Here is a 25,110-nt window from a genome sequence, read left to right as displayed (position 1 = left end):
CAGACCAGTGGGATTGAGGCTTTTCTAAAGTAATTCCACACAATCTGGCAACCTTGGCAGAATACAGCAGTTTCTAGACTAGATATAGATTATATGAGTTTCGTATTATGTAAGCTATACATTAGCAAAGACTTAAACCAATAGTACTCCTGGTCTTTTTCATGCAACAAAGTAGAACCTTATGCAATGATTTTATTCCAAACCCTATAAATTGGTCAATTTAGAAGCTCATCTCTCTTTCCCTCTGTATCCTTCTCTCTGTTCTCCCTCATCCGTGTTTGGCAAACTTTTAAAAACTTTCTTAATATTTTAAAACAAAGTAGTACCTTAAGCAATGATTTTATTCCAAATCCTGTAAAATGGTCGAACTATAAGAGCTTCACTTCTCTTACCCTCCATCTCTCTTCCCTCTGCTCGCTTATCCATGACGTTTGGCAAACGTTCAGTCACCATAATGTTTGGAAGTCTGTCAAACCACGTACTGCCTGCTAGAGCCATTTCTTAAACTGCTCCTTCCAGGGCGTTATTTACGTTGTTCTTTCCAGCCAATTATTCACAAAGTCACATGAAGACAGTCACAGTATTCTTCTTTCATTTTCATTTTCTTTTCATTTATGTCAGTTTATATCTAACGGAGAACTTCAATTGCCAGTAACTACCATATATTTTTCTTTCATAATGAATATCTTTTACAATCAAATATGCTGTGCATTTTTAGGTTAAGAGCCAAGAGTTTTCAGACCAGTTGTCAACAGGAGCAGCGAGGCCAACTGACAAGCTGCCATCCATACAGTGAGTCATTCAGAGGCTACTTCCAACTTCCAAAGAAGCACCGCTCCCACTGCAGTACTGAAATGCTGACATAACATAACACTGCCACGTTGACAGACCTGCCATTAGTCTGCTGTGCTATTGAAAGTTCATATACCACATCTGTCAATAATTGATCAATGGTCCAACCGCTGTGCAGAGTAAATAGCTGCACAGGGACCCCGCATTGCCACATTAAGAATCAATTTCCTTTTATGTTTATCATGAATTTAGACTTCTCATTAAATGCACATCCTACAACAGGGATCATTTATTTTTTAATCTAGGATACTAGCAGCAAGAAATAATTACAAACAGGAATTAAATCAGTAGAAAGGAACAGTAACAGTATCTATAGCCTCGTTTCCACCACTGGAACTTTCCCCAGGAACTAGGGACTTTTGGAGGTTCTCTGTGTGTTTCCACTGCAGGGACCAGAGTCTAAATTAAGTTCTGGGTAAAATATTTCCCCCTCAGAAAGTCCCTAGACAGGAAGTAGTACTTTTTCAAAGTTCAGGAACTTTGGGGGACTGGGGGACGGGGGGACGGGGGGAATTGGGCACTAAACATGCTGATTGGTTGAGTGCATGCATTTTTTTCAAGTAACAGTTGTTTATTGCAATTCGAATCAACACAATGGAATTTCTTAAAAAATACGACCGATGGACTGACAACGAGGTTCAGGCCTTATTAAGTATTTATGCCGAGGATAAAATACAGTGGGAACTGGAAATGGCGACCCGCAATGAAAAAGTATACTTAAAAATATCAAGTCGGCTAAGCGAGCTGGGCGTTTGTTCACACAGTAAAACAGTGCAGAGAGAAGCTCAGAGTCAATCTCACAGTCAATCTCTGCAATAGCTGATAAAATCAGTTTGTTTACTTTAAGTCTAGCATTACGAGCATTCTGAATTCGCTCTACTATCACAGCTCATCTCTTTTCCAGCGTTTTCTCAATTACCTCTTTAGCAAAGCAATATGTCACAATCAACAGCAGTACAGCTTTAATCTCCTCCATGCTTGTTTTCATTGCAATGTCGTGATCAGATTTCAGAAAATATATTTCAAACAGATTTCAGACTGTCTGTTTTTAAAACATGAGCCTTTATGCAAAGATTTTTTAAAAATTCATTCCCTGACCAGAAATCGAACCCGGGCTGTGGTGGTGAGAGTGCTGAATCCCCACTAGACCACCAGTTCAGTTGCAGCAAACTCTAAACTTTGAATTTTTGCCATGGGCTTTTGTTATTGTTCAAAGGTTTGTGTAGCCCTACAATGTACACATCATATACATAGTACATATTTAATATATGTTACATTTGTGTTCCAATCAGAGCCTGCTATGTGTTTTTATGAGCCGAGCAAACATTTTACATCATTACATCATTTCATCATTAAAATCAGCTTACTTTGTGTCAACAATTAGTTTGATTGTAGAATACTTCGAGGCTTCATATCCTCGTCGGGTGAAGTCATACGTCACCGGGCTAATTTGTCTAATCTTCACTGTACTTTACACTGTGATTGAAATGCAGACAAAAAAAGGTCTGGAGGAACCAAATGGTCCCTTGAAAAAAGTTCCCGGGATTAATTGTTATGGGTAATTTCGGTGGAATCGCAGTTTATTAGTCTCACGTGGGGGGGACAGTGGCTTAGTGGTTAGCATGTTGCCTCACACCTTCGGAGTTGGGGGTACAAATCCCACCTTTACCCTGTGTGTGATGAGTTTGCATGTTCTCCCCGTGCTTTGGGGGTTTCCTCTATATTCTCTGCTTTCCTCACCCAGTCCAAAGATGCATTGTAGGCTGATTGGCATTTCCAAATTTTCTGTAGTGTGTGTGTGTGTGTGTGATTGTGCACTGCAATGAGTTGGCATCCCATCCAGGGTGTTCCCAGTCCCCTTGTGGTCCGAGTTCCCTGGGATAAGCTCCAGGCTCCCCCACGACCTTGTATAGGATAAGCAGTACGGAAAATGGATGGATGGATAGTGTCATGTATGAACAATAACTCTATTGTATAGCAAACATCATGTCTGGAATTTACTACATGCTACAGAAGGGTATAATGTCAGTTTTAAAGACAACATACTACAGTTTTTCACAATTTACAAAATCCTACAACAAATCTCAATTACAAAGGACAGCAATATTATGTCACACAAAGATGGTACAATATCCAGTACAGTATCTTATTCAGCAGATAGCAGCAAATGCCAGATCAGATATTGAAGAGAAAAAACATTCATCCTTTCATTAACAAATCTGCCTGATCAATAACAAAGAATTCCTTGTAGTGAAACATAATGTAAGACAATAGTAGTTCATTAGATACTTATGGTGAGGTAGTCACCTTTTGAGTTCTTTTGAGTCTCCCAAATGGCACAACAGAAAAGGGTTTGCCCTATCACTGGGGGTATTGGAAATAAATCCAGATGATGCTACAGCCATCCATAGCCGGCAACCAAGAGAATAAAACTGGCCATGCTGTTTGGGTGGGAAAGATGGCATACTCTCTCTCCTCTGTCAACACTGGCCAATCGTGGATGTCTGTGAGCTAATGTATGAGGAAGAGGGTGGACAGATCTTTCCTCTTATTGTGTTACTCTACCCTGTGATGCAGTATGAGCATCAGTTTGAAAAGATGCAGTTGGCTTACTTCATGTGTCTCTGAGGAAGCACTCTCCCTAATGGGCAGAGCTGGCTGGTGGGTGGGAATGTGCACGTGAAGTTTTTTTTTTTTTTTTTTAAAGAAAAGATTTTAATTTTTAAACATTGGTAGTTAAACATTTCTTTTTTAAAACTCCATATTGGTCAATACTCAAGGTTTCAGTATTGCTATAAAAATGATATAAATCGAAGCCAAAATGGACTAGACCCCAACTACTTCAAGACAATTATAAAACCCTGCTCTATATCATACTTATGGCTCAATTTGTCCCCCTATCTCTCAAGACACAAAGAAGATAAGAATCAAAACTCTCCTCTGCACCCAGGTAGTGGAAAGAACTCTTGGCTGTCTGACCAGCTGAGTCCCTGGCTGTCTTCACATGAAGACTGAAGACCTTCTTCAATAAGGACTTAAACAAGCACAAACTGCATTAAATAAAACAAGCAAAGAAACAAAACAAAAACCTGTAGAACATTTTGACCTTGACCTACTTGTACTAGCATAAGGTTCTGTGTTTGGGCACAAGGCAGGGGACACCCTCGACAAGGTGCCAATCCAACAGAGGGCACAATTGCACACACACGTTCATACACTACGGACAATTTGGAAATATGAACAAAGACATGTGCCTACAACAAATGTCTTTGGACTGGGGCAGGAAACCCCCGGCAGAACATGCAAACTCCATGCACACGGGGTGGAGGCAGGATTCAAATCCCCAAGTATGTTTCTAATTGTGACTAATAAAAAAAAGCTGTACAAATGAAGTTGTAGGAAATTACAAGAAAACTACACAGAGCAGGTGCACAAACACATGACCACATGCACAAACATACTTACTTATACAAACTGACAGGAAGGGAAAAAAAAACTTACACAAACCTAGTTTTGCACTCACCACAAACCTCTCCAGCCTGGTTCCTCCTGCATTCCCCACAAAGATGCCTGAGCTGGGCTCAAACGTAAGACTCTTCTGGCTCCTATGGAAAGAAACCCTGTGGTGCTCCTCGCAATCCATATAGAGCTTCACCTCATGCCCCTGCACAGCCAGAGTGAATCTGGCCCAGCGGCCTGTCAGGTCCGCCATCTTAAAGGAAGCTGCTTCCTGAGTGCTTGTGGCTCCTGGTTCAGTGTAGTACAGAACTACTCGCTGTGACCCATCCTCCACTGGTGCCAATGCTACTCCCAAGTGCACTATCTTCTGTAGGGCGTCAGTGATGGCGAACAGGACTCCTCCATGGCGAGTGGTGGGTTTAGCAGTGACAATAATAGCAAAGTCGCGGAAGAAGGGGTCAGGAATGAAGGAGCGTGTGAGGCGGCCTACGTTAGCGTCTGGACCAAAGCTGTATGCCGGAAAACCCTCAAATCCAGTAATAAAAGAGACGGATGGAGGGAGTGGAACACCAATGAGCTCCGTCAGATCCAGCTGGTTACTCGAGCCCCTCTCTGAGGAAGGAACACAAAAAAAAATCGATTAAATTAAAAGCTTAAATAGGCAGACAATTCAGTGGTATATAATAATCAAGTTGTATGAGAAGTTACAAAGATTAAGTTTAATTTTAGAGATGGAGTTCATGCTTTATCTTTTGAATTTCTCAAATGAGATGGCATTTTTCTTTCACAAAAAATTCTGAAGTCATGAACATACACTTGTACTGTATTATGTAAATCTTACTTTGTACTTCCTACTGGAATAAGAAATACAAAATACTGTACAGATTATATAAACTATACAGAAAAGAAATAGCAGCATCTTTATTACAAATAGGCAAATGTAGAATTGCAGATGCTAGATTGTAGTGCAAGAGAATTATTTAAGTATAAGGTGTGAATAGCAGCAGTCTGATAGTTCTATCATTCTTGAATAAAGAGCCAAATACCCAGGTGTGATTTGGGCCAAACACTCCTACTATAAATGTCTTCTCCCACATGTGTACAAGGAAACTTTGCAGGTCTGTACAGGTATTGTCTCTGCGCCACATTAATCTGATTCTGTTTGGGAAAAGACCTTCCTACCTCAACCCATCCATCAATTTTCTGAAGCATTACCATCTGCCCATCTTTTTTCTCAAACTGGACTCTATTGTAGAGCTTTGGACTTCATCATCAAGGACAGGCTCACAATGGTGGTGTTAGCTCAGCAGGATCAGGCAAGATCTAACAAAACCTTGACACAGTGGTTCACCCCAAACTCAGTCTCCCTTAGTATTCCAACCTCACACATAAGGACCTTATTAAGGCTGAAGAAGACTGTGTGTGGTGGGATCATCTGGAAGGCATTAAGTCATACGGGGACTGAGGAGCTAATAATATGTGCAGTGCTACTAAGAGGGGCTACTATATAACTGCTCTGAACCATGCCATAGACACATCTAGGGTCATCTCTGAGATAGGCATGAAATAAGTGACGCTTTCTTCACATGAGCCCGTAAAGCAATGTACACCAACATTGTGGATAATGTTGTTATCAAAAATGCTAACAACAGCTAATATTGTTAGCAAAAATGCTAACATTGTGGATATTTTCATGAAACCTCAATGGCTTCTTCTATTGATGTTTATTGAAGAGGGCAATTGTCATGACTGTTATAATGCTCCTTGTGGTCGTATGTTTGCTTGTCTTTTCTGTTTCTTTCATTTTCTCAACAGTCATTCCATGTGGTTGTCCCTGAAATTCATATCCCCTCTCAGCAGTTTCAGTTTAAGCTGAGAATACAACTATATTGATAACATCTCAAAGATATTCTAAATAAATGCTCTGTCTTATGTTCTGGTGGTGGGCTTTGGACCCACCACCAGAAGTTCACTCTCTCATTCATGTTGTGGTTCACTGTAGGCTGCAGTAACAACAATAAATAAGCAAGATACTCAGTCATTTGTTCATCTTCATTAACCGCTTTATCCTGGTCAGGCTCATGGTTGATCCAGAGATTATCCCAGGAAACACTTTGTGCAAGGCAGTTACACTCCCAGTCCATTGCAGGTCACCATTCACACACACATTCACACCTAGGGGGTAATTTAGTGTAGCCAATCCACCTAACCTATGAGGAAACCCACACAGGCACAGAGAGAACATGCACGGAAACTCCACAGAGAAAGTAATCCGAGCTCAGGATCAAATCCAGGAGCCATCAGATAGCACCACTACCTGCTGCACCACCATGCCACCCAGGAAGACTGTTTGAACCAAACATATAAATGATAAGCTACAGGCTAAAGCACAGGCATGCAATAACGGCGTATTCTGGACTGAAATTGACAAGGAATACCCCATTCTGTCTTCAATCTGCTGCCAGATCAATATCAGGATGCTTTTAATGTTTCCAAGCAACTTTGTGGTCCAACATCATTACACATGTTTGCATGATGTGCTGTGTTTAATCACACTCTTCGAGTCCAAACATATTCCAATTCATGCACTGATTAATGGTTTACATACCATATATGTACGCAACTGCAGATCTGAGATAGATTACATTACAGGGAGTGGCAGTGAGATCATCAAGCACATGATGTGATTTTATGCATAAGCCAATATAATGTCTAGCTTCATATTCATCAAGTTACATATTTTATGGCCAAAAGTCAAATGGAAACTTCTAGGCAAACTGTAGAGCAACTCTACTGTGTAAACCAACCTGCAGACTGTAGAGCAACTCTATTATGTAAACCAAGGCAGATGTGTGCGGTATTATCACTTCTTGGCAGGCCAATGAGCCTCTATAGTACTGATCAGACCTTGATTAGACCTTGATTCCTGTGAGTAAAATAGAAAGTTACTTCCTGACGCAACTGTGAAAGAGTGAACAATAACTTCATGCCCTGAGGAGGTTTTTGTAGGAAAGATATCAAATGTCTGTTGGACAGCAGCATTTCTCACTTGCCAAGTTCCCCGATACAGCACTGAGCTACAGTACATGGCTGTAAAAAAAAAAAAAAAAAAAAAAAAAATAGATATACTTGGCTACAAAATATAGTCTTGCTGAGATGATTAAGAAGAAAAGTTCAGGCAAGCTTTTAGCAAAGTTTGCACCCTGTTTTAGTTAATAAAAAAATGTAAAAAGAATTCCAAAATTAAACTGGGGATGTATCTTAAAACATGATGTCATCCAGGCAGGCTTATGATAATAAAAATGTTCAGAATTTCCATTATCGTTAAAGTGCAAAATCTTGCAAAAATAGTTTGAAAATAAGTTTTACCATAAGACTTTTGGGCTGGAAAATGGGCAGGAGTTTAACAATAAGGTTGTCCTAAAAGTAATTCTGCAGATATGTTAACTGTTTACAGTGAACTATATCAACCAGTGATTCTGATGTACTGTCATTTCTACAAAACCTAATAATGTAACAAGAGTGTCTAAAGTATTACTAATACTGACACATATACAACCTATTTACCTGGTGTAGCAATTGGGTGTTTTTGTTACCATTCAAAATCTTTAATATTTCCTAAGCCCCAATTAAGGCTTCTTAGACATCTCCTTTACCATAATGTTACAGTACTGCTGAGCTATTTAAAAAAACAGCCCAAAAAAACCTGCCCAGCACGAATTGAGAGACGTTTGGGAGCAATCATTCTTCACAAGCACGTTTACATAATGGAACAGAAAAAAAAGTGTCTTTGCTGATCCAGCTGTTGCTTATTACCTGAGTAGGCAAGAGGAGTGGAGGGGACAATTGTGGTCCTCCAAATGAATGGTTTGTGTTTACACTTGTTTTAGTGGGAGAAGGAGGAATTCTGTAAATATTCTAGGCTTAATATGGTGCATCAAAATGGATATCAAATCCATGTGCTGCTCATATAGTAGCTGTGAGATTGCTTTACAACAGTAGACATCCTCAGAATACAATGATCAGAATATCTGAAGTCCTGATTATATTTGAACCCTGAGACTGGTTGTATTTAAGATCTTGGGACCGAACTGCTTCAAGTAATGACTGATGCGGTTCGTCTTACATGTGTTCGTAATCAAAAAACATTTGCATTCATATATGCATAAGCACATCCATGCACAGTCTGCACAAATGGCATGGTTTAGGTGGAATATGAATAACAGTGTGTAGTGATTAACACCTTAAACTCCCAGGACATATTGGTATGATTTATGTCCAGGCATTCCTCACTATTGGAACAAAATACATTCCCTAGCATACCTTCCCTAGTTTCAGTGTAATAACTTAATGAAGTCTCTACTGAGGTACAATACATGGAGTAATACATGCCTGTATAATAAAGGATGTTAACTTTATAACTGTATAAATGTAATCATGCATGGAAAATGTTTAAATTACTCATAGCTTCATATCATATAATATTTGGGTTGCAAGTGCAATGACTAAATTATCAAATAATTTTTTTGTATTTAGACGGTGTGTTACAAGGAATTCTCATTTTTTAGCCAAACCCTTCCAGCCTTGCATGGGCATGACAATATTTGTGAGCCCCTGTACACTGGTAAAAAAGCCTTGGTGGAAAAAATGCTGTATGAATTCACATACCAGTGTAGCAGTGAGACAGAAGGAAAGATAGTGCAGTCCAACAGTAACTTCATTATAATTTTTCAGGGTAAAAGAGGACTAAAACTTAAGGATAAGTTTTTGGTAGAAGAAAAGAATTTGGTATATTAGGACCATTAGTGCTATATTTTGGTTATAACACGTTTTAAAGTCTGTGCAAAAATATAGTAATATACTTAATCATCATATTACTTCAGAAATATAATTTTAGTGTTAGGAGGTCAAGAAGGTCAACGCTCAAGGTGGTCCACATTTGCTTCACCATGTTTTAAACTCTGTGTATATGTGTGCCTTACAGGCCAGAATTACTTAACACATCAGCTTCATTGCCATCTGTTGTAAACCCACAGGCTACAGCACAGACACGACCCTAACTGGTGGTGCCTGCTTAGCATCTCAGCTAAGAGAACGAACTACCGCAGTTAAATATGTGCATGCCACTGAGAATGCACTTCCCAAACATCAGAGACCAACACAATCAGCAAACATCTTATAACCAGATGCAGCTCTGGACAAAGGGCAGTCCTCAGAGTCTGGTTGAATGACATATTTTTGGACCAAATTATGCTATGAACTGTACAGCCATAGCAGGACTGTTTTTTCAACCATTGCATTCGTTTTTACTTTCAAGTTAGAGATGATGCAGGATTCCTTTGTGTTCATTTAGCACAGCCAAATGTTGTACAAATAAGACAGTTGAAAACTGTCATGTCATTTTAGTCTCACTAGTCCAACTTTTCCAGATCACCATGCAGTTTGTTTGGTATCAACTATAACAAAGTTCAAATTCAGCAGATGGGCGCACGGTGGCTTAGTGGTTAGCACGTTTGCTTCACACCTCCAGGGTCATGGCCCTGTGTGTGTGGAGTTTGCATGTTCTCCCCGTGTTGCGGGGGTTTCCTCCAGGTACTCCGGTTTCCTCCCCCAGCCCAAAGACATGCGTGGTAGGCTGATTGGCATGTCCAAAGTGTCCATAGTGTATGAATGGGTGTGTGAATTGCGCCCTGTGATGGATTGGCACCCTGTCCAGGGGGTACCCCGCCTTGTGCCCGATGCTTCCTGGGATAGGCTCCAGATTCCCCGTGACCCTGAAAAGGATAAGCGGTATAGAAGATGGATGGATGGATGGATTTATTCTAATAGGATGTTTAGGTGGAATTAGTTAATATTAACTGGGTTATCAATAATTGTTATACATTACATGACAAATCTGGTTTTGGATGGCTGCATCGGTCACTGGATGAGGTTAATTTTACACAGCCCAAGATTATATAAAGTTAAATCTCTCTATTGTGACAGTTATTTAAAGTCATTTAGAGTATGTATAATATGTAAGCATGCATACAAGACTCACCAAACTTTAATAATAAAAGACCTGAATTGCTCTTGACTGTCATTTCTTAAACTATAATCAAGTGCTTCTGACAGACGTCTGTTGAGAATGGATATTTTTCCACTATAAATGCTCTGTATACTATCATAGTCATACAATTGATTAATACATAGAACTTAGTGGTTTTATTGCCATTAAATTTCACTTATTGCCATGTTCCAGATGGGTACAAAAAGTTCTCTACTTCAGTCTATTTCTCCTCAGTGTTTTTCTTTCACACTTATATTACATTTTGGTATGCAATAATACACTGAATGTTTGTGATTAAGTGTGAATTATAAAGCAAATATTATTACAATCAGCATGAGCATTGTTTTTGCAAGTCTCTCAGGAGTAGCTCCGATTTCCATACCGCTCATCCTACACAGGATCACGGGAGGCCTGGAGCATATCCCAGGGATCTCAGGGAACAAGGCAAGGGACACCCTGAATGGGGTGCCAACCCATTGTAGGGCACAATCGCACACACATTCACATACCACAGACAATTTGGAAATGCCAAACAGCCTACAATGCATGACTTTGGACTAGGGAAGGAAACCAGAGTACCTGGAGGAGGCCCTCCAAGGTGCGGGGAGAACATGCAAACTCCACACACACAGGGTGGAGGAAGGATTTGAATCCCCAAGCCTAGAGGTGTGGGGCAAATGTGTTAACCACTAAGCCACTGATACACAAATGCCCTTGCATTTTAATATTCGGGATCTAATTACAAACTGAATTGATCAGACTTCTGTCTGTTTTGCTACTGCACATAGCTATGCAACAACCTGATTAAAGTGTGAAATTGTTCACTGTGTGAATAAACAACACCACACTTATCTACCAAGGTTTTAGATATCTTTAGGTAGATTATTTTTACCACTGTGTTTGTTGAAATGGCTCCGTATCCAATATGACCTTTACAGGAAGCCTAGGCAAGATTAGAATTGAAATTAAATGCAAATATTTCCATATTGTTTTAGTAAAATGTCCTTATGGTTTCTTACAACTGGGGTTGTCGAAGTATATTATTACAGGCAGAAAAAAAATCTGATCTTTCATAATTTCTGACTGTTTCCCATAGCAAATTTTGCCACAGCAACATCTGACAGGATTTCCCAGACTGCCACACGAATGTTATGAAACGTCCATTTAGGCTGCATGCAAAATGCAGCCAGTCTTCTGAACAGCTGTCAAAGACAGAAGCTTTGTAGGTCAGTGAGCTGCCATGAGAACTGAGCAGGCCTGAGAATTTAGTTACACGATATGCTTAATATTATCCTTCATTTTCCAGTTGTTAAATGAACATTACGTTATTACAGTGAACTGTATGATCCATATGAGTCATCTAGCTTATAAGGAGGAGCTGTGGCTTTTTATTGGACAGGGAGTTTTTGTGTAAGAGAGAGTGCTAGAGAGAGAGAGAGAGACGGAGAGTGTGTGAGAGTGTCCAAGTGTGTCATCGTCACACACACTGAGAACTTCTATTTGCCAAATGAGGCAATGTGGAGGAGAGAGATGTCTCCCGGCCCACATCTATGGAGCCGGTGGAAGTTCTAGTGGAGTAATGGGATGTCTGGGTAAAAGGGGACTGTGTCTTTTACTTTATTCCTGTGTCAGAGAGAGATTAAAGTGGATGAAGGCTGAGCTCCCATGCTGAAGGATTATGCTTATCACTGTGTCATCCATGCAAAAGATGCTGGGCTAAGAAGTGATGGTCACTGTGGACCATTTCCTGCTGTCATCAAGTTCCTGCAGAAATCGAATGGATTTGCACGTGCATGTTATGTAAAAATGTGTAGATCTTATTTAGTTCTGTGTCGTCTCATGTAGTTAGTGTTTTATGTAGCACCATGGTCCTGGAGGGATGTTGTTTCGTTTCACTGTGTACTGTACCAGCTGCATATGGCTGAAATAACAATAAAGTGAACTTGAACTTGGAAAGAATTTTGTCTGGGTGGTTATGTGACTGAAAAATCTATCTGTAACTTATACACAAGGGGTCAAGGGTTTTATTAAGAGCATTACAGAGGAGGCTTTAGGGTGCACATCTTTTAAAGAAAACACACACTACAGTTTATGAACGAACAACACTGAGTGTCATGGATATCCTGGAGGCTACTTTGCACTACAGCTCCCAGCAGCCACTGCACTACATCACGGTCACATGACCACCTGAATCACATTCTAGTTAACGAGCATTATGTGTGTGTGTGTATATATATATGCATGTTTATAGCTTCTTTTGTGTTTTGTTTTGATTTTGGTTAAACCTTTATCTGCACTTGCATCTGTCTCCGCCTCTAAATCATGACTCTGAGAAATGTGTGTATTCAGTTAAGGGCTGGCACAGAGGCTGCATGAAATGAAGAAACAGAAAAGACAAGCCTAGATTACAATAAATTCCTAACCATGGGTTGAATGTGTCATGGAAGAAGAACAAAATCATTTAGTCGCAGAATGAAAATGCTGGCTTTGCCTCAAAGAGCGATCTACATGACTTCCAAAGCTCACATGCAATCCTATTTCAGAGCGAGTTCAGAGGAAACCAGGCCACCTCACGCACTGTGCTGTCCAATACAAAAATCTAATTGCTCTCCTTTACTGCACAGATTTATGATTTGTAAACATCTCACTGCTGACAGGATAAAGTATTTGTTTAAATAAGGACAAATTGGATTTTAGTGGGATTTTATCATGTATGACAGGAAAGAGAAATAATGTCCACTCTGTGCAAACTTGCATGCTGACTTATTTAGGTCAGACTATAGGATGCACACAGTTGGCACTGAGAGCTAAACATGAGAAGCACACAAGTGTTTGTCAGTCTTTTATAACAGGAATGTGTTCTTTTAACTGAAGTATTGTACAGATCACATCATGAGCTTTTGTGCTATGCTAGATCAGTGAAAGCATAGCACACAGTGCTATGTACACAGTGAAAGTACACAGTGCAGTGCAATGCTCTTTCACCAAAAACTGCTCATTCTTAGTGTATTGGGATATGTACTGGTTTGTGTTAGAAAGTGACCTCAGTTTCAGGACATTGAGAAACGGGGTCAAATCACTCTCAACACTGTATGAGCTAGCTGTTTTTGGCTAAACAGCTGGCCAATTATGACCCACCCACTGAAAATCCAGAGAGAAACAATTAACTATTCACTTCCACTTCCTGTCTACATCTGGTAAAATCTTGGCAAAACATCTGTCCCTACCCTACTGATAGACTTTGATCTAAAACAAAATGCATGTTATAAATAATACATCAAAGTCAGTGTTTATTTCCAAAATAATTTGCCCACACTTGTGTACTGACACGTAATGATCACGCACGCTTGAATTGCTGGATTAGCTTTAAAATACAGCGTATTTTCAAGTTACCCTGCTAGTTTTCCTTCATGGCCCTGGGTTGCTCCTAGTTTTATACAGATGTGGTAAAAGTCAGAAAATCTCACAATTACTCATCAAAACAAATAATAAGTTGGTAAAAGTTGAAGTTGAAGTAGCAGCTTCAAAATATAAACTCTTACATTTACTTAAAAGTACAAACATAAAAGTACAAGAAAGATTCAGAAAATAAAATTGAATCACGTATTTATTTTAGTAAATGGTGGTAGCCTTTCACCAAGGAACATGGGAATACATTAGCTAAGGCTACTTTAACAGCTAGCATGTTAGCTAGCCTGATAACAATCGGTGTGTCTCAGTCAGCTTCCTAGTTCAGTAGTCAGGGCACTGATCAGGGAGTCGGCCATTTTAAGGGCTTTTTAAGGGTCTCAATCGAAAAACTCCTTCCAGTGCACTGGAAAATTTGCTCCCTAAAAAAATCCCACAATGCACCGCATAAAACCAGGGAACATCGATGCTCACTATGTTCCCTTACTGGAAATGATGTCATGTTTTCTGAAGTCAAACTTTCTGTCAACTTCATCTACAAATGTAAGTAGCTTCTTATCGTTGTTGCAGCTCTCAAATGATTACTTATATTAGCGATCTATAACTTTATTTGACATTCTATATATGTTTTTTTTTGAGTCTAAAGACTTTTAAGTGTTCAAAGTGTTAAAAATCTACTAGCTAGCCTACTATCCTGCTTGATGTATCATGATAAAAATGTGTGTGATTAAGCTACCAAATTTATTTAACATATAAAACTGAAATCTTTTCAAGTGTTTAATTTTTGATTATGTTTTACAACACAAGTACGTAGGCCTGTCGCTTGAAATTGAGTTATCAGTGTCCGAATGTTTAGTCAGCCAGGGTCCTCACCAGTGCCCAAACTCATGTACACGATATACTGTACTGATTCACCATCTAGGGAGCTGATAGAGATACAAATTAGCTCAATGCTAATAGCTAGCTGTCACAATACAAACTACTTTGATAAACACAAAGTGTACATAGCAACAGATATATTACAGTAATGGATATTACTCCTCATTCTTGCTTTCACATCTGTTAAAGTAACATTTGTTTCAGTGAAATTTTATTCAACTTCTTGAAGCTATCAGATACTAAAAACTGACTGCATCACATATATGATTACAGAGAAACGTAGTGATGTAATGTGTAGAGAGTAGAGATTTTTTCTTTTGAAATGTAGTAAGTAAACATCAGGTGTATTAGATGAAAGAAAAGCTCAAATACAGAGTAATTGTACGTTATTACCTTCTACCTTCCACGCTATATAATATGCATTACATATTACATGTATTTTGCAGTATACTTTATATTGCAGACAAATTGGTTGCACACTGTTCAGCTGGTTGAGGAGCCATGCAAGCTTGTAATACTAAAGATAAGTGTGCACTCTGAATCCCCATTAAGTTTATGTGCAAGCTGTGATTTTGCTTACATGCACACCTAAAAACACACTCACTGCTTTCATTTAAACCTGCTCAACTCCTGACAAGCTTGCAGGCCTGCATTTCTGTGGTTTTATACCTCTTGAAAGTTACTCTCTTTACCAGCCAAGAGCTCAATGAAGCCTCAGTTTTGGGATGTAAAATTATTCCTGATTTTAATGTATTTTCATTAAGGAAGTCAGAACATGCTGGGTAAGCCAAAAAAAAAAAAAGAAAATACATTAGGGCAGAGAAAACAAACTGCATCCACAGTAGTCCACAATTACAAACTGCTCGATTGTACTGTGTTTTGATTTTGAAGAAGCTTTCTTGGGCATTAAGCTTGGACGAGATACTAGAAACAATGTCTACTGGAATATATATTCATAATAAATCCCAAAGATTAAATGACATTGAAGCAAACATTCCAAACATATGTAGGTCTTTGTCATTTGACTTGCACTGAATAACAAAATGAACTAAAAATAGCTCATTTTAAGAAAAAGAATCAATTTTTGCATGATTGCACAATGTTTATCAAAAAGCTTCTTAAATACAGTCTATTCAATTCAATTTTATTTGTATAGCACTTTTAAGAATGGACATTGACATCGCAAAGCAGCTTTACAGAAACATATAAACACAGTATACAGATTTTAAATGTGTGAATTTATCCCTATTGTGCAAGCTGGTGGCAATGGTGGTGAGGAAAAACTCCCTAAGATGATATGAGGAAGAAACCTGGAGAGGAACCAGACTCAGAAGGGAACCTGTCCTCGTCTGGTTAACAGTGGATAGTGTGAAAGTAAAGGAAAGTTCATTATGGTTTTTGCATGAAGTCTTTGTTGACCTAGTCCACTGTTCACCAGTCAACTAACGTAAATAAAGTACTCGCCCCATTTCTTCATTTAAGAAATGTGTAGTTCATAAATATTTAATTGCTGCACCTCAATTGTTTGGGACTCTAAAATACAAGCTATTAGTATGTCATTGTGTTATATGTTGAATGTTTCAAAGACAGTATTCCTCTCCGCAGTATTCAGTTAGCCTATTTAAACACTTTGTGTGATGCATATGTATGCACTTGGTGAAAAAGTACAGAACAAAATAATGGCCAAAACACACAAAACCTTTTTTTCCACAATAAAGTAAATGCTCAATAAGTTTTAGTTACACATCTCCTAATCCCTATAATCTTAAATTGGACCCAGTATGGGTGTTCAATCCAAAATCAGTCCTTCAAAACAACTTCAAAACAACATGAGTAAACGCTAATGTACAGCTTTGCTGTCGCTCCGCCGATCTGATCCGCAGAGAATGTAAAGTTATCTGCTCTTTGTCGCATACATTCTTTAATAAACATCCGTCGGTTATTTAAACAACAAGTAAACAGAAGATTACAAACTACAGGATATTTGCAGAGAGAACAATTCAATACAACACACAGGATATTTGGAGAGAGAGCACTTCAATACAACCCTCAGTTTGTAGACACAGTAGTGTGAAACCACAAGAGGAAATGGCGTGAACATGTGTGTACACACTCTGTATTGTGATTCAGTAACCTCACAATCAGTGGTAGAATTTGGGAGTGGAAACCATAGAACTGCTGTAATGCCATCTCACATCCACCTTTCTCTCATTATTTATTCACTGCAGTGCTTGAGTGAAAGGCAAGATGGCATTTCAGGTTGAAGACAACATACAGTATGTTTGGCAGAGTTTTTCCCCTCACATTTTCTACTGTATAATTCTGAAAACTACAGGCTTTCCTGAACTTTTACATTTACATGTTGTTTTGGTTAAATATATCTATTTTTAAAGCTGAGGTGTCACAAAACAACATGTTTTGGCCAAAACTACAGCGTTAAAAATATTTTGTTTGGCCACAGCAGCCAACAAAATGTTACATATAATACATACTACATAATTAAAAAAAAAAACTATTTTGTTTTGGTCTGGTTAAAACAAACAAACCCTAAATAAGGCTTGAAAATTGCTTTACTGGTTTCCTTCCAAAAAAAAGAGACATAAATTCATCCTATATCCATATATTATTAATCACTATCCCTATATTATTAATCACTATCCCTATATTACTAATCACTATAGATTTTACTAATCACTATACATATATTACTAATCACTATCCATATATTACTAATCACTATCCATATATTACTAATCACTATACATATATTACTAATCACTATACATATTACTAATCACTATCCATATTACTAATCACTATACATATATTACTAATCACTATACATATATTACTAATCACTATCCATATTACTAATCACTATCCATATATTACTAATCACTATCCATATATTACTAATCACTATACATATTACTAATCACTATACATATATTACTAATCACTATACATATATTACTAATCACTAAGCGGTAATGCATTATTCAGTTTTTTCTTTGTTGTTTTCTCGTGATCTTGACTTAATTTTCTCTTGATCTCGACATAACAAAAGTTCTTTTGTCGTGATCTCGACTTAATTTTCCTGTGTACTCAACATCCATCGTCATGAAGTCAATGGGCTTTTTGAATGCTTTTTTTGGTTAAATGCCTGAAATAAGGTCTGTGGTTAACACAAGCTCAAGATATGTTCACATTTTATACTACGACATAAAATACATCAGTAATACCCCACTCGAGATTTTTAAAAACGCTTTTACGTGTCTTGAAAAAGATGGTTGCTAACAAGTAGCTAAATGGTACTACAGAGGTTGTCAGGGACATTAAATGTCATCACACCGAACAGGAAAACTCATCTACTACAGCCTCATTGTGATTATACTCGTGCTCTGGCAACTCAAATTTTCCAATTGTATTGTTTTTTAAAATAAAGATTGAAAGAGTTGTCAGAAGCTTAGTGGTGGTGATGTTGAAGTCATGCGACAGTGGTGTAGTTTGCTTTTTAGTTCTGGCGATTGTATTTAGGCTTCAAAATTCATAAACGTTGTGTTCATTCGTGAAGATTGTCTTAATGAACGAAACATGGAAGAATCATAAACTTTTGTTGGTCACAAAGTTTATTTTCTGCAATAATCCAAAAGCCAATGGAAAAATCCTGTTGGTTTTTTGTCGAGGGAACCAGGGTGATGCTAACTTCTGGGGTGGCCTACAAAAGTACGTCATCATCCTTGCAGGATGACTTCCACATTGTCCGATATTTGTGGAGGGGAACAGCCCTCTCTCTTAATGTGGAGATAAAGTCCATCTCTACAGCGGGCAATTATTACATTTATGATGGCGAAGATGCCAACATGCATGTAACACCAGTCCCTTTCACAAAGAACAAGATATTCTCAGGATAAATTACATCTGGAGAAAATAGCTTTTCTTATATGGAGATCACGAGAAAACAATTTTTTGTTATGTTGAGATCACGAGAAAATAAAGTCAAGATCACGAGAGAAAAAAAAAACAAAGAAAAAAATGTATAATGCATGGATGCTTAGGGCTTCTGTAATATACAAAGTTTCACACTTCAAATAATGTGGCATGTTAACATGTGACATGTAGGGCATAGCATTTTGTATTTATCACTTCCTCTTCGAGCAATCTAAATGGTGAACTTGACTGAGGGCACGTAACATCAGCAACCTACTGGCTGTGGGCAAACCCAACATTAAAAGCAGGAATGGTACAGTGTCTATTTAGACCAATACAAAGATCTTATTCATGATAAAGAACAAATAAGACATGTGAAATGTTTATAGCGTCTTTCATCTTTATAGTTTCAATCATCAATTGAAAGATGGCATTAAAGAAGGACCTAACAAATGGAACCTGTTCTTAAGAGTCAGTGAGGGTGATGTTGGATTTTGTTAAATTTAACACAAAACGTTCTAAGAAAAGGTACCAATGCTGTCTCTGCCCATAACCCTACCTTTTGAAACTTTTCACATAACTTGATTTGTACAAATTGTTATAAATTTGCAAGCATGAAACCAAGTGGAACAAATCTTTGGCTACCTGTAAGCAAAAAAATACAGCTTAGCATAATGTTTCCCATTGTTTACATGAATATTAAATCATGTCAGCTGGCCCCTGATAAGCCTTGGGCAAAAAAAAAAAACAAACAATAAAATGGTGCATTTATATTAACTAGCTACTGTAATATAGGTAGAAATGTTTGAAGCAAAACAATGCAGGGTTTGTGGGGTTAGCGAAAGCACATTAACTTGCATGAGGTGGTGCTGAGTGAAGGTCGTTTCAGGGCTTGTTAATGCACATCTGTGCATACTTATATTACAAGCTTCTGACCCAATTTGTTTTGACCTGAGTCAGGCCTATTAAAAGTTGAGACATGAGGTCATAACCCACAGCAGCCAATGACGCCAGTATAAGTCTTATTCATGTTATAGGGGAAACTACTGATGGGGATTAATAACCCATAACCTAAACTCTGAGGAGCTAAAGGTCGGCAGATTTCAGAGCTTGAATGAAGTTGAAATGCATTTAAAGGCAGTGAATAGTACTAGCCCACACACAAAAGTAGATCAAGCAGCTCACAACAGCACAAAAGATATTAGTGAGGAAGATTCCAGTTTAGACATGAATAGGCCTTTCATCTCTGTGAAATATTCCAAAACATCCTGAATAATTGTGTATATTTCACAAAGGAGACGTGTACATGCTGCTGCAAATTCATCTTGGAGCCATGTGTGTAGTCATGGTATCAGTACACAGCCGCAACATACGGCATCTCATCAAGTCCATCACATATAAACATATACACATTTACATATACAATACACACTTGTGTTCTGCGTATGTTGTGTACAGACACCTGCCATTTGTATATACCATTCCTAAGCTGTGCAAATGTATACACACAACATTAGTGTCATGCCAAGCAGGCATTATGTCTCAGGGCATCACTATAGAGACGATTAAAACACATTGTTATGCATAAACCAAGGTTAATTTACTTTCCTTGCACAGAACTACCTACTAAATTACCCATTAGAACAACTGACAGCATAGCACAGCAGATATAAGCTAATTACCCAGAGGTCTAGTTTTATTCAGCTCATCTAGGGTGACTGTTTCTGTTCTTTTTGTAGCTTTTTTTTAAGCACTGGATTGAATTTTGCCTACTTGACATAACCACATACTCAGCTATGTTCTATGCTCGACAGGAGCTTATATATTTAACCATTCAATAACAATTAACAGGATAGTTATAATGACATTTCACTAATAAGGTCATTTAGGGCACTTTCACGTATACAACATTTAATCCATTTCAGTCAAACCCTGGTATGCTTTCCTTTTTGGTCATTTAAGCAGGTGAGAAGACAGTAAACATCAGTCACACTCTGGTGCGAACCAAAACAACCAGCCTGAGACTTTGAGCAAGATAGTCTCAGTCCAGTTTTTGGTTTTCTTTTATTATGTGTGAAACCAAATCAAGCAATCAATCTCACTCTGATTCTGACTAACAGGTGTGAATGTACCCATAGAAAACATTTGGCAAAATGAAACCAGCCCTTTAACTAGACATGTGCAACACATCACTTAATGTGACACATTCTCAGAAAGAGACGAATCCCTTCCTATTTAAATGCTCTGAATGGTGAGGGTGGCTGGGAGCATGTAACATCAACAGTTCACTGGCTGTGGCCCAATGATCTAAAACGAAAGGGTCACTAAACACACACAAACACACACGTTAACACAAACACTATCTTTGTGGACTTTCCATTGACATAATGATGATTGTAGCTTATTAATGCAATGCCTCCTAAACCTAACCTAAACCCCAGAAACCAACTGGAAATCTTTGGGCTTTTGAAAACATTACAGTGGGGTCAAAACTGTTAGATATTCTTATCTTTCTGAAAGCACACACACACACACACACACACACACACACACACACGAGTATTGAGTGTAAAAGAAGCTCTTCGTCAGGACATTCTTGTGTCTCATCCAGTAATCTTGATGAACAAGGCTGGTTCATCTGTAGAGTCACTGTGTTCCAAAGGTGAATACCACAAAGAGGTGTACTTAATACAGTTAAGAATACACTACACATTTTTGTAATTGCAGTGGTTCAAAAATAACAGAAATTCAATCTTTGGACGGAATTCTTTATCAAATACATGGCACAGTTATGGGATACATTCATTCATGAGCAAATAACAAGCATAATCTGAGCATGAACTTTTTTTTTTTAATGTCACATCCTGTATAATGGGACACTGTCAATGTGTGTGACCTCACTGACCTGGTAAAATAGGCTGAAAGTTTGAATGATGAGAAGCCTGAACTTTATTTGAATACACACGAGGGATTTTAAGGCATCACGTATGCTTAAGCACGGGACACGAAACTCTGCAATTCTTTGACACTTTAGTGTCTAAATGTACACCAAAGACTAGGTACAGTCGGCATCCTTAAGCAATCATGTGCCCTGCATACTATAGTCCTGTTTAGACATTACATAATAAGCTATACCATCACAATTATAACTACTCCGTTTGACTAGTGAGAGTTCTTTCACGAAGTGGCCAAACATACATATATATACAATTATATACAAGTCCTAGGCATTATGGTTTATATAACATACAAAACATAGGCATCTTCCAGGGTTGACTAAGGAGTTGAGATGGTCAAATACAATGGGTGTGGAAGTAAATGATAGACACACTATGTGTTCTTGTTCTTGAGGCTACCAAATACATATGCTGATGGTCTGGAGTTATCACTTAGCCTGCAGTAAACAATTTAGCTGAAAAACAACAACAACAACAAATAGCCATTAAAAGAATGCACAAGTAGAGGGAAGGCTGACCCTTCACCTTTTGTCTAGGGGGAAAAAAAATCAAACTTTGCATATGTGTGAGTTTGGTGCCAAGAACTAGAGGACTGGAAGGCAGAAGATAGAAATCTGCTGTCACTCATGCATCTGAGCTTGTAAGCAGAGAGAGAGAGAGAGGGAGTGAGAGATTTGGGGGAATTTTATGGACACACTGTACTACCTTTACAACGATACTTTAAGCGAGTAACACTGCTGACCTTCTTCAGTCTATGCAGTGCTTACATTTCCTCTACGTATAAATAATAGAAGTTTAACAGTTATAACATTATGAACAAACACATACAGAAAAATGCACAGTCCTATTTATAACTAATATAAATAATAAATACACTTAAATTCCCAGCATAATTAACCTGTTGGAGTGGTGCCCAGACTATCCTCCTGCTTTAAAACTTTAGATAACATAAGAGTGTGGATCATATTCCATGTATTAAGCATTTTGATAGCAACAGCACGGTAAACTACTGAAATCATGCAAATTAATCATGCTAAATTAGGATTAATTTGAGTATACCCCGGTGTCCTGGTGAAATTCCCCCATTGGCCCTTCTCTATCAAGGCCCCCTAATAATCCCTATCTCTGAATTGTCTGCATCACTCTCTCCTCTCCACTAATAGCTGGTGTGTGGTGGGCATTCTAGTGCACTATGGCTGCCATCGCATCATCTAGGTGGATGCTACACACTAGTAGTGGTTGAGGAGACCCCCCCCCATACTATGTAAAGTGCTTTGAGTGTCTTGAAAAGGACTATATAAATGTAACTGCAAAGGAACTTAGTCTGAACAATACATGAATAATTGATCTCCTCTTGGAATGACATGGTAAACTACTCAATGCTCAGGGACCCCATTAAACTGTAAAATAAACTTCACGGACCCTCTCTGAACATAATTAAACCATTCAAATGTTTTCATTATTTAAATGAGTGCAGAACTATTTTGGCTATTTATTACAATTTTATTTCGAGAATTTCTGCCGATAGATCACATTAGGTCCGAGCTGACATAATTTATAGGCTACTTGTTTTGTGTTATTAATGTTTGGATTAAAGCCATTCAGTTTTGTTAATTGCATTTATAAATAGGATAATTAATAAATTTGGCTATGTAATAGCAAAGTAAAGTTGGAAAGTTACAAACCAAATCATCAAATAAGTGCCACCTAAAGACTTTCAGACATTATCATCCTTATAAACTGTGTAAAAAGTGTAAACAAGCCTCTACCACTTACATCTGTATTTGAGCTGTAAAGCCATATACCTAAACACATGGTTTAGGCACCCTACGTGCATTGCCTCCAGACTGTAATCATTCAGCTGCAGGCCTTTGAGCTTGAGTGTGAAACTTTTTAAACAATGTTTGGAGAAAGTGTTGACTTATGGAAGAGGATGAGATTTTAAGGTTTGGTGTGAATGTAGGAATTCTTCCAAATGTTAAAGAGCATGGAGACATGGCTGCAGGTTGTGTAATGATCAAATGATTCAAAGTGTATTAATCCAAATCGAATCAGTTATAGGTTTACAGTATGTGTTGTTGGGACTCAAAATGATATATTTATTAATATTATATATCAACGTTCCCCTAGTTTATATGGTTTCTCAAAAGGTCATTACTGTTCCTCAAATGGTTCACTAGCTCATCAATATTCCATAGATGTTCTTGTAGTTCAGCAAGATGTTCCCAGAGTTCTTCGGTGTTCCTCAAATATTTCCTTAGTTAATCACTCTTTCTGTGGTTTGTCATTATTCCTGTAGTTTGTCACTGTTCTTCTTCTGTTGGTCCTCAAAACCGTCAGTAGTCCATCATCAGTAGTCCATTCATTGAAGATGTTCTTGTAGTTCACTACCAATCCTCAAAAGTCTGTGGAGTTCAAGCCTGTCTTTCAAACATTCTTGAGGTACTCCTCAAATGCTCCTCCATATTCCTCAGATGGTCCTGTAACTCATCACTGTTCCTCAAATGTACTCATAGTCCATCACTGCTCCTCAAAAGTTTCAACAACTGCATCTTCCTTAGATGTTCCTGTAGTATACACATATTTCTCAGATGTTCTATCATGTCCTTAAATGTTTCAGTTGTTCATCACTGTGCTTCAAAATCCCCACAACAAAAATTCTCTGATATGTTAAGATTCTGAAAAGCCATAGCTCAGCAGTGGCTTTGTAATTAATGTTATCATTAAGCTGGAACCATCTCATCCGCTTTTTCTTTTCCAAAATTAGAAACTAGTTTCCTGTAAATGGCTCAGTTGGATTCAGACTCATTAACTACCTATTTCCAAGCTTGTGCCTTAGAGAAATCCCTAAGGAAAATGTGTAATACTAAGCACTCAGAGTGAAACCAGCTGTCTTTCACATTACACTGCAGCAGTTCAGAGTTGTGACGTTCTCCCAGGCTCCGAGTTTGCTAAGTGGTTAGGTTCTATATGCTTAACTAGTGTGGGCGTGGTCCCTGCCAGGACATGATGATTCGTTGCTGACATTTCATGACCTCAAAACCAGCAATTAATACCACGTGCAGCAAATCATGACACAGCTTTTTATACCACTTCACGCATTATAATGAAAAAAAGCAAGGCTTTACAAGTGGAATGACTGCTAAAGAAATGCAGAGCTCAGCTAAAAAGCCTGTCATTGTGAATTTTCTTGCATCTTATTGTAGTGACACATTGAAACTGGTGAATGTGGTTTTAATAAGAAAGCTCTGTGGAAGGTGTCTGGTTTGTCAAGAGAACTAAACGCCTGCCAGTATGATAATTACACGGCCCGGCTCTCTATGTCAAAGCCTGGCAAGTTACCACAATTCTGAGAAAAACATTACACAGTGCTTGCAACTCAGCAAACAGGCACACCAACACTTTATACAGTCAAATATCTGAGACAGACAGTATTTTCCTCTGTACAGAGATGTGAAAACTACAAGCTTTCCTGAAGTGAAATGTGTTTCTCATTTGCATGTGTCTCAACCAGCATTTTAAAATCTGCCTCATCCAAAAGTAAAAAAAAAAAAAAGAAGAAGGAGAAAACTGCAA

At 38.2% G+C, this 25,110-nt stretch overlaps 1 protein-coding gene across 3 annotated transcripts in view; it reads right to left on the bottom strand.

The window, feature by feature from the left end:
• Positions 1–25,110, bottom strand: part of col15a1a (collagen, type XV, alpha 1a) — a 92,959-nt gene that overhangs the window by 52,714 nt on the left and 15,135 nt on the right. For all 3 annotated transcript variants that reach the window (XM_053635691.1, XM_053635692.1, XM_053635693.1), the window contains exon 3: positions 4,376–4,923. In XM_053635691.1, coding sequence (XP_053491666.1) covers positions 4,376–4,923 — 548 coding nt within the window. The remainder of the gene's footprint in view (positions 1–4,375; positions 4,924–25,110) is intronic.

The sequence above is a fragment of the Ictalurus furcatus genome, chromosome 1 (genome assembly GCF_023375685.1).
Source record: "Ictalurus furcatus strain D&B chromosome 1, Billie_1.0, whole genome shotgun sequence".
NCBI classification, from domain to species: domain Eukaryota; kingdom Metazoa; phylum Chordata; class Actinopteri; order Siluriformes; family Ictaluridae; genus Ictalurus; species Ictalurus furcatus.
This window is presented reverse-complemented; position numbering and strand designations above follow the sequence as displayed.